Raw genomic sequence first — 12,424 nt, forward strand, 5'->3', positions numbered from 1 at the left:
GAATTTGGATGATCAGCCATTGAATGGCGGAGCAGGCTCGAGGGGCCTAATGGCCTCCTCCCGCTCCTATCTTCTATGTTTCTTCCGTCACAAGTCTTATCTTTTTTATCTCGATCCCCCCTTAAAGGCATCTATGCTATTCGCCTCAACCACCCCGTCGTGACGGAGAAAAGGTAGATGCACATCAAAATAAAAACGCAAGGCGGTTATTCATTATTGTCGTTTATTTCCTGTACACAAAGCATTCTCGGAATGTTCTCCCTGTTTATGTACACTTTACATGATATGCAATAAAATCGGAATACTTATTCCTCAGCTTGGATACTGAGTTAAGCAGCAGAAGACACACCCCTTTTACACGGTAGTAGTTTAGTACGTGAAAAATGGTGACAAGAGGTTATTAATATTCATTATCAAACAAGAGACGATATTTTTGAATTTTGTTTTTTTTTCTTTTCACCGCTGAGATTTTCTACATTCCTGTTTTTAGATACATTCACACTCTCGAGCCCTTTTTTTGAATCGCGCGCGCGCGCGGGGTTTTCAACCGTGGCGTGCAGTCAGCACGCTTAAAGGAGCCAGGCAGCGTGCAGCCGGCTCCAAGCCACCGCAGTCCCAGCCATTTCTCAGTCCGACCGAGCACTCGTGGAACTGCCGGCTTCTTTATTTTTATTATCCGCCCGCCCCCCCCCCTGAATTATTAAATAAAAAAAGTTTCCTACTGCGATTTAATACTTCACCAACTCGTCTCCCCCCACTCCCCAATTTGGAATGAAGGTATGGAATGTCGAAAGGAGGGAATGGGGTTTTCGCAATTTGTCTCGCTTAATTTCTTTTTCTCTCTTCTCCTGAAAGGTATATACAGATCATTCCCGTGCGGGCTGTGAGTGCACTTGGCGTCCACCCAACGGCGGGTAAACGGCATGCTGGGGCGTGAAAGGGAACTTGAGGCACTGAACATGTTTCCCCACCAAGCACTTGGACAGAAATATAGAGGCTCTGGCTCAGTTTGGGCAACGGTGGACGGGATGGGGGAGGGAATTACAAAATGTCGGACAGGCAAAAGACCAGCCGGTCCATCGCGCCTGTCCCAAAAACAGTCACGCCACAACCAAGCATCACGGCGCCCAGTGTTAAAATCTCTAAACTCTGGGTTATCACACTAACCGCCTCCCTTCTTGTTCCAAATCCACGCTGATGAGATCTGTCGCTTCTCTCTCTCCTGTAAGAGTCCCCAGTGGAATGGGTCTGGGTCGGTCGGAATTGTAATTTTTAATTTTTTTTGTTAAGTGGAACCGGGTTGGTCTTTCAAAGAGGCCAGCACAAGCTCGATGGGCCGAATGGCTTCCTTCTGCGCTGGAAGATCCCACGACTGCCCCCAGACTCATTTCTTGTGGGGCTCTCTGCCTTCTGCGGGAGAGGAGACCTTGACCCCCAGCGGTCTGGACGGGATTTGAACCCACGCCCCGGAGGGAGAAGCACCGTCCTACCCAGTCAGTATTCAGCAGAGACCGACGGTTCGATGACGTGACTGTTTAAAGATTCAGGAACCTTCCTTGGGAACAAATCTCTCTTTTGACACTTAAGAGGGCAGCCACGACTTGGCTGACTTTGGCACAGATATATTTCGTTAATAAACTTGGCACAGGAAAGGTTGCCGATACACACGCACGGGCTATTGCAACCGCCGACGGCACCTTACCACACAGGCTGCGGCCTTGCTCGTGGCACTTTAGTCAGGCTGCGGCCTTGCTCATGGCACTTTAAGTCAGGCTGCGGCCTTGCTCGTGGCACTTTAGTCAGGCTGCGGCCTTGCTCGTGGCACTTTAGTCAGGCTGCGGCCTTGCTCGTGGCATCTTACCCCCAAGTTTGCAAGAGCACAAACGAGGCCACCACCGTGCCGTAACCACAACGGAAACGGGTTCAGCTGCAGCCGATGGCACTATTTTTTTTTGTAATCACCAAATAAGTAAATAGATAAAACAGCAGTTTACCGACGACCAATGGAAGGGCACTTCATGCAATTGGGGGAGGGAGAGGCACTCGAGGAACGCAAGACACATCGACCCAAAACGAAACATCAGCCACAGGAGAAAACACTCACTCAGCCATTTCTTTGGAGGAGAGGTACTGAACTATATGCCAAATGCCAAAGTGCAACATCGTCCTCTGCTTTCAGGAGCCGTTACTACAGGGACGAATCCTCCTCACCGGTTTTTTTTTGGGCATTACAGAGAAGGGTGTGGGAGGGCGGAGGAGGGGGCAGGGAGCAAATGTCCAATCCCTCGGTGCATGGGAGACACACACGCACGCTCACACACCGCAAACTATTGGTAACGTTAATTAATGGCATTTTATTCTCTGCAGGGCCCCAGATTTGTGTCAGTTCTAGAAGAAAATTAGAAGCAAATCTTTTGACCGCACATTGCGCACACCTTATGTTGTCATCACTCCCACCAGCTGTGACCATAACAGCTTTAAACGCCAATGTATGTTTAATATTTAATGTCTCAGCGACGTGTTTTTTTTCACCGTCACCTTTTTATCTTCCAATCTGATATTCGTATTGATACAAATTTAGTAGGCAACGGATATTTGCAATTAGTTTGATGACATTTCTTCAGGGCAAAATTAAGTTTGAAACAAAGCTAGGTCTCCTCCTCAAGCCCGGGGGGTGCGGGGTGGGGGGGGTGCGCTGAACCGCTTTGGAACATCCGACGGCAACCGGCACAGGCATGGATGGGCCGAATGGCCTCCTTCTGTTGCCGCATCGTTCGAGGAGACCTGGCTACCCCGGCCAGAACAGCGGCCAATGACCTGGGCCATCGCGGGAACTGCGCAACACCACTTTTTCGGGTGTGACCGTTGACATGGCGTCAAAGGGGACCAGTTGCCAATGAAGCTTTTCATGGGTCACTCACCCAATATACTCCCACCTCCTCCCCCCACACGCAAAAGCATGGGGGGGTGGGGTTGTTATTTTTCACTCGAACGTAGGGTAAAAGTTACTGACCATTCTATTTGCCCGTAAAATACATTGGCGTTTAGTGGAACGGTGCAGCCAGCTCGACTGCGCGCACCCCCCACCCGCCCACCCCCCGCCCACCGAGAGACCGGCACCAGGCGCAACATCTCGGCCGTCCCGCGTAAGGCGTCTTGCGTTCCTCGAAGTGCCCGGGTCGCGGTGGCGCTTCGTTCCCCCCCCCCCCAACTCCCGAGAGCGGGCGGGCACGGTGCCACCTGATGGCAGGGCATCCTCCACCCCGTCCCCCCAACCGATCGGACATGCAGCGAGACACAACCGCCACGCGGGCTTCTGAGCGGAGGCGGTGCTCAACTTGTGGAGGGCTACTGAATTAAAAAACCTTAAACGTAGGGAGATATATATTTCTTTTAAATCTCACAGGGATCGGGAGGGGGGGGGAACATAAAAAGAATCGGAAACTCTGTACCATCAACGCAACGTGTAGGTCGAACTCGTACTTTTAAGAGTTAAACGCTACGCGGCAATGAATTCAAACCATAGTAACAAGCAGCGGCTACAAGGGACGGTTCATCAGAGTCACCGTAGCCGCCAATATTGTTTTCCGTAAACCAGTGGCGTACAATTTGTCCCGTTTCCCCCCCCCTCCATTTTTAAAATATATTTATGGATATAACCGTAAAATCAAGTTTGAATTCGGCCTGTGACGCAGTATTCCTATTATTGCACTTGACTGCATCACACTCCCTTCAAGGGGAAATGTGAAGGGTTTTTTATTCTTCCCTTTCTCCCTAAATCGGTGCTGTATCTTTTCATCATCCCCCCGCCCCCTTTCGCATTTCGACAGGTGTCGTGACGCTATTTAAAACTGTTACGGACCAACCCTCCCCACTCCCCAGGGTAACATAAGACAGCGGACTCGCTCGACACGGTTCTCCCCTGACACTCCGTCTAAATCAATGAACCGGTCGCACAATTCATAAAAAAATATATAGAACGCCCAATAAGTCCTCGACATTGTGCAACATACGTGGGGGAGGTGGGGGGGTAAGTGAGGGTGGTGGTGGGGGGAGGGGAGGGGAAGGAAATTCTCTTTTCGATTGGAAGACGATTTTGTCCATTTTCTCTTTTTTTTTTTGAATTCCCTCCTCGCAGGAGTCGGCGAGCGGTGCAGTGAACAGCCCTTTGAAAAAACACCCCGGTCAAATTGCCGCGGGATCCCGGAGTCCCCGCGTCTGATCTCCCCCCTGCCCGCGAAGACCCAGGGGCGGAGCGAAGAATCAGGTGGAGAGGGAAAAGCCTACGGCGGGGTCGGTCTGTCGGCGGCAGCAACAGCAACAACAGAAAAGAAAACGAAGAAGTCCGCGGGCAAAAGCGGGGGTGACGAGGTGATCGCAGGATTCACCCTCCTCCTCGGCCCCACCCTCCCCTCACTGGGACTGAGACCCGCCTCCTCTCGTAAGAGATTAAGGAGCAGGAGCAGGAGGAGGCCATTTGACCCCTCGAGCCTGCTCCGCCATTCAATAGGATCACGGCTGATCTACCTCAACTCCACCTTCCCTTGATTCCAAATAATCTAGCGATCTCAGCCTTGAATATACTCAACGACTCAGCATTCACAGCCCTCCGGCCAGAGAATTCCAAAGATTCACCACCCTCTGAGTGAAGACATTTCTCGCTGTGTTGAAGTCGGTTGCGTTGACTCACTCTGATCAGGTCCAACGTTTCCTCCCCCCGCCCCTACAATTTTGACACCTTTCTGAAAATCCTGGCAGAAAACTTGTTGGCCCTTTCAGGGTAACAATGTAATAGGAAAGACAGGAAATGACACCCCCCCCCCGCCCCACCGGCAGTTTTTAGCGGAGGAGCTCTCTGTCAGGTCGTACCGACGATCCTCCATTTTAACAGAGTTGCTCCTCGAGCTAGCTAACGTTCCCCGTTAAGCAGTGGCGGTGGGCGGGGAGGGAGGAATGCTTGGGTCGCATTCCCTGGAGGTGGGGAGGTTTAGCGGGGCCGGATGTGAGCGAGTACTTTCTTAAAAAATAATGAAGGTGCTTGATAGGGGAACGAGTCCCTGGGGTTGAGGGGAACCCAGAACTAAGGGCCCCGTGATCCTAGAATTCTGGCTGAAAGCAAATCCTTGAAAGAACACGTATTCACACAAAAGATGCGGAATACACATGCCCGGCTGGACCCAGATACAAAATCAATTAAGATGTTTACAAGGAAGATGAATACTATATTCGTAGGGCTACGGAGAGAGAGAGAGAGAGTGAGTGGGGATGTTGCATCCAGGGAAAGTACTGCCTTTATACAAAAACAGAAAATGCTGGAAATACTCAGCAGCTCTCTCTACAGATGCTGCCTGGCCTGCTGAGTATTTACATCATTTTGTTTTTATTTCAGATTTCCAGCATCCGCAGTATTTTGTTTTATTATTAAAGAAACAGCCCTTTGCTTACAATATGGTTGAATTTTGATCGATGGGCCGAATCCCTACTCTAGTTCTCAGGAGTACGCTCGCTGACGTGGCTGGCGAGAGGTTCTAGGCTTCAATTAATTGTTTTTTTCACCCCAACTAGGCCCCGTCACCTTTCAGTTAGCCAGGCCGGTGATCGGTCCACTCAATCCGCCTTCCGAATGTCCAGCATTTCTTTTCTCGGCCTGATACACGTTTATCGTCAGGCCAGGTGCGAGGTTCTGCTCCTGCCCTGCAAGGAACTGTGGGCAGGGCCCACGACCTCCACCCAACTCCATTCATAATTGTCTCGAAGCCGGTTGACGCCTCTGAGGTTCAAAGGGGCTTAATTTCCTCCCGCTCCCCCGGTATTTTCTCTCGTAGGCGCTCGCTCGCTCTCTTGCTGGGACATGGCTCCACAGGCAGAGCCAGTCCGCCAATGCCACATCCCAAGTAGCCATTCGAGTGGGCTATTCAACCAGGGAGGGAGGGCAAAGCAAACCAGCCCGCTCACTGTCCTCGCCCTCTTTGCATTAAGTGTAGGGTGGAGGGGGGGGGTCATAGGACTGTGATCGAGGGGTAAGAGCCCCGGGTACTTCCCTTCCTTTCCCCTCGGGGCTCGAGCTGAGTACAGCGCCATATCTGAGATCAGCAAGTGCAGCACAGACCAGCACCCGGCACCTTCTGGTCTGCTAGGCTAATGTGCCACACCACACGCTGCCCTAATACATCAGGAGACCTCAGTTACTCAATCTTACTCTTGGGACAGTTTGCCATCTCCTCCCGCCGCCCACCCTCCCGAAAGATTTTTTGTTCAGGTTCACCTCGTTCTAGGAGACCCTCAGATTCTCTAAAAGCCCACCCCCCCTTTTGCTTCTGGTCAACGTGCCCAGAGAGTTATGGTGCATCTGTGCCAATCTACCCGCATTCACCCCTCGTCTATAGCCAAGCTTGGTAAGCCCAGCTGGTCCTATACTGAATCTTCTAAAGCGGTAAATGCGGGCAGAGATAAGACGGGAAAAAACGCAGAGAGAGAGCTGTCCAGAAACAAAGACTACAAACAACATGGCGGATCACTTCCTCTGTTTCCTAATATCTGGGGCGAGGGTAGGGGGGGGCTCACACCAACTTTCTCACCAATATTGCTGAAGAGATCGAGGGGCAACTCGGCAACGAGCAATAAATGCCGGCCTTGCCAGCGGTGCCCACATCCCAAGGATGAATTAATAAAGGCTGGAGCCCTGGTACAGCTTGCTGCTCCTCCCCAATGCTGCATATCAGGAAAATGGAACTTTATCCCCAGACTGGACCACAGAACATTCCTTAACTTATGACAGAACATTCCTTAACTTATGACGGAATGAGCTTTACTTTTGTTAGCAGGGCGGTTCAGAGACGCCGGACGTGACACTTTGAGAGGTCTATCTTGCCAGTTCTCTGGCTTTGTATGTGAGCCCTATGTAGATGCATTGTGCAGAGCAAAAGAGTGTGTGTGTGCGTGTGCGTGAGTATGAGAGTGCATGTGAGTGCGAGTGTGTGTGTGTGTGTGTGTGTGAGTGAGTGCAAGGGTGTGTGTGAGTGTGTGCGTGAGTGCGAGTTTGTGTGCGAGTGTGCGCGAGTTTGTGAGAGTGAGTGCGAGTCAGTGCGTGCAAAGGTATGAGTGTGTGTGTGCGCGGATGTGCGACTGAGAGTCTGAGTGTGCGCGGATGTGCGAGTTTGAGTCTGTGAGAGAGTGTGCGCGTGCGAATGTATGAGTGTGTGTGTGCGCAGATGTGCGGTGTGAGAGCGAGTGTGTGCGAGTTTGAGTCTGAGAGTCAGTGTGCGTGCGAATGTATGAGTGCGAGCTTGTGAGTGTGTGTGCGAGTGTAGGAGTGTGGGTGTGCGCGTATGCGCAAGTGTGAGAACCTGTGAGTGAGTGTGAGTGCACGTGCGTGCGCGTTTGAGTCTGTGAGAGTGAGTGTGCATGCGAATGTATGAGTGTGTGTGAGTGTGCGCGTGTGTGCGAGAGTCTGTGAGTGTGCGAGTGAATGTGAGTCTGAGTGTGTGTGTGCAAGTGTGAGTGCGCGAGAGTGTGTACAAGAGTGTGTATGAGAGTGTACGCTAGCGGTTTGTGTCGTCTCTTGCGTCGTGCAGGTGAGCACTTCCTGTCAACTTTTTCCTTTCTAAATTCCTACACCCACAACTTTAACAGAAACTGCTTCTGTAAACTTATCACGCTGTAATTACACCCTCCCCCCAGGGCAGGCGCTGCAGTCTGACATATTAACACAGGCTATTCCCATTAGAAATGTCAACACTGGATTGTACAATGGGAATAGAAAAACGACGACAGAACGTCTGACTGGGACTGAATTTTGTTTGCAAACCCTGATCAAGTTAAGGCTCACCCTCGAACTCCGCTTCACACTTAGTCATGAACCCCTGTATATAACGCCAAGGGAGACCATCTATCATATATTAAAAGTTTTGCGTAGCACGCGCACTTCCTGTGTTACATTTACTTCCTGCAGCACTTTACCCATCACCCTCTGTGGGTAATAACTCTCTTGATGGTAAACTATCCGTCAAGTCGACATGACAAATGTAGCGGGGACTCCGCTAGTGCGCACGAGCGTGTGTGTGTTTGTGTGTATGTTCACGTGTGTGGTGCGTGCGCATGTGTGTTTTCCCATGTGTGTGTGTGTGTGGTCACGCGTGTTCCTGTGTGTGTTCCCGTGTGTGCATTCACGTGTTCCTGTGTGTGTGTTCACGTGTGTTCACATGTTCCCATGTGTGTGTTCCCGTGTGTGTTCACACGTTCCCGTGTGTTCACTTGTGTTCCCGTGTGTGTGTTCCCGTGTGTGTGTTCACATGTGTTCCCGCGTGTGTGTTCACGTGTTCCCGTGTGTGTTCACATGTGGGTGTTCACATGTGTTCATGTGTGTTCCCGTGTGTATTCACATGTGTTCCCGTGTGTGTGTTCACATGTGTGTGTTCCCGTGTGTGAGTACAGGAGAGTGCAATTTTCTTTCCCTGTTGTGCAAGAGGCGGGGGGGGGGGGAATTTTGCAATCACCTCGAAAGGTAACAGAGGGGGTGGGGAGGGCAAGAAAATGTCACGGGGGGGGAAACAATGAGTCCCAGGCATGCAGAAAGAGAGACGGCCACTGATATAAGTCGTATCCGCACGGTGAAATGAAACACAAAGAAAGCAGTCCTAGCTTAGAGATAAAGAAAAGATGAAACGGAAGAACCCTCAGTTCCCCCGATATCAGATTGGGACAATCTGTCCGTACGATGGCAATTAGTCTTAATCCCCCCCTCGGTGCAGTGGATGCTTGCCGTCGAAATTCTCAGTTGCTGATCAGAGGGGGCGCTGGTGTTGGAGTCTTTGTTAAAAACTACTGTGCAGTGTTGGCTTGGTACATTCACCATCCTTGTTTCCTTTTTGAATTGGTTTCTAAAGGGGAGGTGGGGGAGGGGGGAGGAAGTGGGGGGGGTGGGTGGGCGAAGGGGGACCATCTGTAGCAGCCCCGCACTCTGGGATCACCTCTCGAGGAGACGTTTCAAGGCCCGCTCGATGTTCATCCGGTGCCCTACCCGCGTCACGCCAAGGTCCACGTAGTCCTCCTTCTGCAGCGAGGGCAGGTGGCTCCCGTCGATCTCGTTGTCCAGGAACCGCTCCTTGTGCTCGCCCAGGTGCAGGTACTCCAGCCAGTCCGCCACGTCGGACTTGGTCCAGAAGGGCAGCGGCTTGGCGGCGAAAGGCTTGTCGGGGGGGACGGGCGGGGGCGACTGGAAGCTGGTGGTAGGCGAGTGGGACCGGCTGACCATCGGGAAGCTGGCGAAGCTGTTGCCGGCCGAGGTGGGGGCGCTGTGCACGTCGTAGGCCCCGGAGGGGGGGGCGGTGGCCGCTGCCACGGCCGATGGGAGGATGGGCAGCGACGAGGGCCGGGGGGTGTCCGGGTTGACTCGCTTCTCGGCCTGGGACATGGAGGGGCTCGGCGCCCTCCTCAGGGCCGGCTTGATGTCAAACTCCACAGTCTTGGAGTGCTTTGCGGTGGGCTGGGGGGTCTTGGGCCAGTTCTGGAATGTGCTGCTCAATGGGGGCTTCTGAGCCATGGCGGCCAACACCGAATCGTCAGCAACCCTACAGGAAGCACAAGAAGAAGAGTCCATTAGACAAGCCACGCTCCCGGACCACTGGTCCCAGGAATACAGCCCCGACCGTTAACCTGGCTGGCGTAAGCAAACTACTAGGCACTTGGTCTAAGCATTAAACAAAGCTTTAATCAACTGTTTTACAACATGGAAGTCTAGTTGTGTCCTTCACTAGTTCCTGTTAAGAATGTCCTGCGCAAGCTGGGCCCGTGCACAAGTATTTATACTCTCCCTGGACAGCGCCACCCGCAGGCCGCTCAGTTGATTCATGTCACTGGCCTGTCCCTTTAAGGCCACAACTCAGGGTCTGTCCCTTTAAGGCCACAACTCAGGGTCTCCTCCCCCACCAACATGGGTTGGTCAGGTGGGCAGAACAGTGGCAAATGGAATTTAACCCTGAAAAGTGTGAAGTGATGCATTTTGGGAGGACTAACAAGGCAAGGGAATACACAATGAATGGTAGGACCCTAGGAAGGACAGAGGATCAGAGGGACCTTGGTGTGCATGTACATAGATCCCTGAAGGCAGGACAGGTAGATAAGGTGGTTAAAAAGGCATATGGGATACTTGCCTTCATTAGCCGAGGCATAGAATATAAGAGCAGGGAGGTTATGATGGAGCTGTACAAAACGCTAGTTAGGCCACAGCTGGAATACTATGTGCAGTTCTGGTCGCCACACTATAGGAAGAATGTGATTGCATTGGAGAGGGTGCAGAGGAAATTCATCAGGATGTTACCTGGGCTGGAACGCTTCAGCTATGAAGAGAGACTGGACAGGCTGGGGTTGTTTTCCTTAGAGCAGAGAAGGCTGAGGGGGGACCTGACTGAGGTGTACAAAATTATGAGGGGCATAGATAGGGTAGATAGAAAGGAACTTTTCCCCTTAGTAGAGGGGTCAATAACCAGGGGGCATAGTTTCAAGATAAGGGGCAGGAGGTTTAGAAGGGGTTTAAGGAAAAACTTTTTCACCCAGAGGGTGGTTGGAATCTGGAACTCACTGCCTGAAAGGGTGGTAGAGGCAGGAATCCTCACAACATTCAAGAAGCATTTAGATGAGCACTTGAAATGCCATAGCATACAAGGCTACAGACCAAGTGCTGGAAAATGAGATTAGAATAGACAGGGCTTGATGGCCGGCGTGGAAACGATGGGCCGAAGGGCCTCTTTCTGTGCTGTATAACTCTATGACTCCCCCACTTGTGAGGAAGTGGTCGAAATAGGTTCTGAGGTCAGCGAGAGTTCAATTGCAAGTAATTAGGGACATTTGTGGTTTGCCACGCGCAATAGAAATTAACCTGTAATTGCCCTCAGCATGAAATGGCTTCCTGTCACTCGCTCTTATTTTATATGCTCCTGACACGTTAAAGTGTGACGGATCTTCTCCAAACGTTTACACACTCCTGGATCTCCCGTGGAGTTGCTCATGGAAGCGTGCAAATGCCCCTCGAGGTGCATCAGTTGACGCTGTGGACATAGATATGGAGATCTGCAGCTCACGAAGCTCCAACTACTGGCGGACACGTGGAGCTGCAGGTGTGACTGTGCATCACCGAATGCTGATTCCGAATAAGGAGCGCACGGCGTACATAGCACATTTTATATCGTACAAATGAGAGAGTCAACACTTTCTGGAGAGCAGGGGGAGGGGAGAGTTTGAGGTTTGGTATCCCAGTCAATTGTTCTTTAGCCCATGGCAACACGTCTGACTTGAAAATAGGGACTCGGTTACGTCTGCACGCACTGGACCAATAGTCCCTGACCTCTAACCCGACCTTGAACCCCGCTTCCACTTGGTCATGGCTTCCTCTGTGCAATGTCACAGGAGAACGACTAGTAATAGATTAAAAACCTGGAAGGGGAGAAAATTGCAGGGCTATGGGGAAAAAGCCGACACAGGCACGGTGGGCCGAATGGCCTCCTTCTGTGCTGTCAGATTCTATGTGTAAGAGGGTAAACAATAGAACATAAGAACATAAGAAGTAGGAGCAGGAGTAGGCCATACGGCCCCTCGGGCCTGCTCCGCCATTCAATAGGATCATGGCTGATCCGAATCTAGACTCACGTCCACTTCCCTGCCCTCTCCCCGTAACCCCTAATTCCCTTATCTGCTAGGAAACTGTCTATCTCCATTTTAAATTTATTTAATGTTGCAGCTTCCACAGCTCTCTGGGGTAGCAAATTCCATAGATTTACTACCCTCTGAGTGAAGAAGTTTCTCCTCATCTCAGTTTTGAAAGGGCAGCCCCTTATTCTTAGATTATGCCCCCTAGTTCTAGTCTCACCCATCAGTGGAAACATCCTCACCGCATCCACCCGATCAAGCCCCCTCACAATCTTATATGTTTCAATAAGATCGCCTCTCATTCTTCTGAACTCCAATGAGTAGAGGCCCAACCTACTCAACCTTTCCTCATACGTCAACCCCCTCATCTCCGGAATCAACCGAGTGAACCTTCTCTGAACCGCCTCGAGAGCAAGTATATCTTTTCTTAAATATGGAAACCAAAACTGCACGCAGTATTCCAGGTGTGGCCTCACCAATACCCTGTATAACTGCAGCAAGACTTCCCTGTTTTTATACTCCATCCCCCTTGCAATAAAAGCCAAGATTCCATTGGCCTTCCTGATCACCTGCTGCACCTGCATACTAACTTTTTGTGTTTCATGCACCAGGACCCCCAGATCCCTTTGTACTGTAGCACTTTGCAGTTTCTCTCCATTTAGATAATAACTTGCTCTTTGATTTTTTCTGCCAAAGTGCATAACCTCACACTTTCCAACATTATATTGCATCTGCCAAATCTCTGCCCACTCACTTAGCCTGTCTATGTCCTTTTGCAGGT

The 12,424-nt window shown here is 51.2% G+C and overlaps 1 protein-coding gene across 1 annotated transcript in view; it reads right to left on the minus strand.

The window, feature by feature from the left end:
- Nucleotides 1–206: 206 nt before the first annotated feature.
- The window catches only part of LOC147099527 (SH3 and multiple ankyrin repeat domains protein 1-like), a 92,355-nt gene continuing 80,137 nt past the window's right edge, over nt 207–12,424 (minus strand). The window contains exon 5 of the mRNA XM_085969756.1: nt 207–9,569. Coding sequence (XP_085825882.1) covers nt 8,966–9,569 — 604 coding nt within the window. The 3' untranslated portion in view covers nt 207–8,965. The remainder of the gene's footprint in view (nt 9,570–12,424) is intronic.

The sequence above is a fragment of the Somniosus microcephalus genome, chromosome 28, assembly GCF_052327205.1.
Source record: "Somniosus microcephalus isolate GS21.2 chromosome 28, FLI_Smic_1.0, whole genome shotgun sequence".
Taxonomy (NCBI): Eukaryota; Metazoa; Chordata; class Chondrichthyes; order Squaliformes; family Somniosidae; genus Somniosus; species Somniosus microcephalus.